The following is a 2,667-nucleotide window of genomic DNA, read 5'->3' on the forward strand; positions in this document are numbered from 1 at the left end:
GGGGGGGCGTAGTTACACCCCAGGGCAAGCGGCACCTCCCTGCTCCCTCTCTATTTATTTCCATTCGGTGTCGCAGCCGTGGGGCAGGGGAAGGGCTGGGGTTCAAAAGCGGTTCCTCTGTTCTCTTCGTTTTGGTGTGAAATAAAACAATGAAAAAATGAAGTGCTGCGGCCCCCTGTGTCTGTTCTGTCCCCACTTGGCGATGGATGCCAACATGGGGGCCAGGGGCTTCCCCTGCCAGCAAAGCCCTGGCCCTGGGGAGCCAGGGACAGTGTCACACAGGCAGGTGGCCTTGGGGCACAGCACTTGGGTCAGGAGCAATTTAGGATGTGTCCTGGTGGGGAAAACACGCTGTCCCTGCCAGGAAATACAGCCTGGGGTGTCTCTGGGCTGCTCTCGGGTATGTGTGGATGCTGACACCGAGCTGTACATCACATGAAGGGTTAAACCTCTGGCACAAGAGGAGGTGTCAGGCCAGGGAGGGAAGGACTGTGGGGGCAGGAGGAGAAGGAAAGCTGCCAGGTCACCTTCAGGCTGGGCGTGGGCCGAGGGCTGCGGGATTTGGGGTGCTGCAGCAGCAGGGGCTCAGCTTTGAGCTCCTGTAGTGGGGGGCTGTGGGGGGCACCCCCAGGCCGACATCTGTTGTGTTAGAGATGCTGTTACACCCTAAGCCCAGGAGAGAGTTTTCTTGACTGTGCGCCTCAGAACAGTCATTTAGCAGCTGTAACATCCATGACAGGGGCTCAGTTTTGCAGTGAGTTTGCAAGGCCTTGGGGCCAGGGCTTGCCAGGCTCCCTCCCCCTGAACTGTTCCTGGCCTGCCTGCCACTTTGTTTTACCTCATTTACCTCTAACAGCAATTTTTCTAAGTGACCAGGTGCCTGTGACTAGTTTTACTTTTGTTTATCTTGGCATAGCACGACCAGAGTTTTATATAGATAGCAGTAACAAGCAGTTATTTTATATAAAATATTTACGACGCTGACACGATGATGTAGTATGGAGGAACTGTGGGCTGGGGATGATAGCAGCAGCTTTGAGACATGACGATGCAGGACGTGGTGCAGAGTACAGGCAGGAAGGGGTAAGAGCTGGGGCCAAGGCTTGGCACCACAGCGCCCACGGCTGTAAACAGCTTGGCCAGCCCCAGACATGGTGGCTCGGCCCAACATAAAGTATAAAACCATCAAACAATGAATAAAAGAATTTGGCAGAGAGCAGCAGGCTTGGGCTTGTGTCACCCCACGTGTCCCTTCCCGGTGTGACGATGAGCGTAGTCTAGAGCCCAGCCAGGAGCTTCACCTTTAGCTTGCGCTTCAACCATGCGCTGTGCTTGCTGTACGCTGCTTAATACTGTGACTTAAGTGCACTGCCGTGTCACCGGGCTGTGGCGGGCTCCCGGGCCACTTGAAATGACTTCAAATAAGTAAAACTTGTATTAAACATTAATAAATGTCAATGACCATTCCACATGTGGAATATCTAAAAGAACCTGTTCAGAGAGCGTTGGGCTCTCCGCTGGGGTCGAGGGTTCTACTGCGAGAAGATGCCCTTGAAGCGGATCTTGTCCTCAGCGTCCTTCTCGCGCAGGCGGGCGTCCAGGCTCCGCAGCTCCTTGGAGACGACGGGGCGCAGCGAGGGGTCGAGGGACAGCACTTTGGCAAAGTCTGCCTGCGCCTCTGCAACATTCCACACTGCTGCGTGGGCCTTCCCCCGCTTGAAATAGGCCTTGACGTTGTCTGTGGGGAAGAGAGCTGTTGGGCTGGGGGAGTGCGGGGCTGGGGGGGGGCCTCATTGGTACCTGCCAGCCCTGGCGGCACCCAGTGTAGCCGGCCAGGCCGGCCTGCGGCTCCTTACCCTCGTACTTGTTGAGAATGGAGGAGCAGTGATCCAGCACCTCGTAGTACTCCTCGCACTGCAGCTTGCATTGGCAGTAATTTAACAGCAGGGGTGTGATCTTCTGGTCGAGCTCGATCCAGTCTGGAGAGCCAGGCTGCTCCTGCAGGATGAGATGGAGAGTGAGGGGAAGCTCCCACTCCAGCAGGGATGTGGGGAGCGCTGTGTGCACCCCAGAGTAGGGCTGGCGAGCCCCACCTTCATCTGCAGGTTTTTGAGACAGGCGATGGCATCGTAGTATTTGGCAGCTGCCTCCTGCACCTGGCCCTGCCGGTACAGCTCGTTGCCCTCTTTGTGGATCACAGGTACAGCCTGCAGCTTCTCCTCATCCGTCATGGCCCACGGGTCTTGCTGGTAGGAGCCGGGTGCCTCCACCTGCCGGCACCCCATCGTGAGGGCAAAGCCACATGGGGTGGGTGCTTGTGGCCAGCCCCGAACATCCCCAAAGCCCCGGGGCTGGGAGGGGGAGAGCCTCGGCCTCCCTTCCCCGTGCCGATGCAAGCAGGTGCCTCACCTTGAGCACTTCGATGTCAAAGATGAGGGGCTGAGGGTTCCTCTGGAGCTCGTCAAGGTCGGGGTAGCCCAGGGAGTAGTGCTCGTGCAGCTGGGCGATGCTGCAGCAGTGCCGCTGCCCCTCCAGCGGGTCCTTCCCTGCCGCGATGTTGCGCAGGCTCTTGGCCACCAGCGGGTAGAGCACCACGTGCTGTGGGGCGGGGGGAGGCGGTGCTGGGCCGGGGCTGCACCGGGAAGGGTGGCAGCAGGTGTGTGTGGG

General features: G+C 58.4%; 1 protein-coding gene across 1 annotated transcript; it reads right to left on the reverse strand.

Moving 5' to 3' along the window:
• Nucleotides 1–887: 887 nt before the first annotated feature.
• AIP (aryl hydrocarbon receptor interacting protein) lies at nucleotides 888–2,652 on the reverse strand (the record flags this gene model as incomplete). The annotated part of the gene is made up of 4 exons (XM_026850149.1): nucleotides 888–1,738; nucleotides 1,857–1,998; nucleotides 2,094–2,270; nucleotides 2,410–2,652. Coding segments are annotated over 4 exons (768 nt in total), but the record flags the coding sequence as incomplete, so codon positions are not given.
• Nucleotides 2,653–2,667: the final 15 nt, after the last annotated feature.

Source organism: Athene cunicularia (genome assembly GCF_003259725.1).
Source record: "Athene cunicularia isolate RWA chromosome 5 unlocalized genomic scaffold, athCun1 chr5_part2, whole genome shotgun sequence".
Lineage (NCBI taxonomy): Eukaryota > Metazoa > Chordata > Aves > Strigiformes > Strigidae > Athene > Athene cunicularia.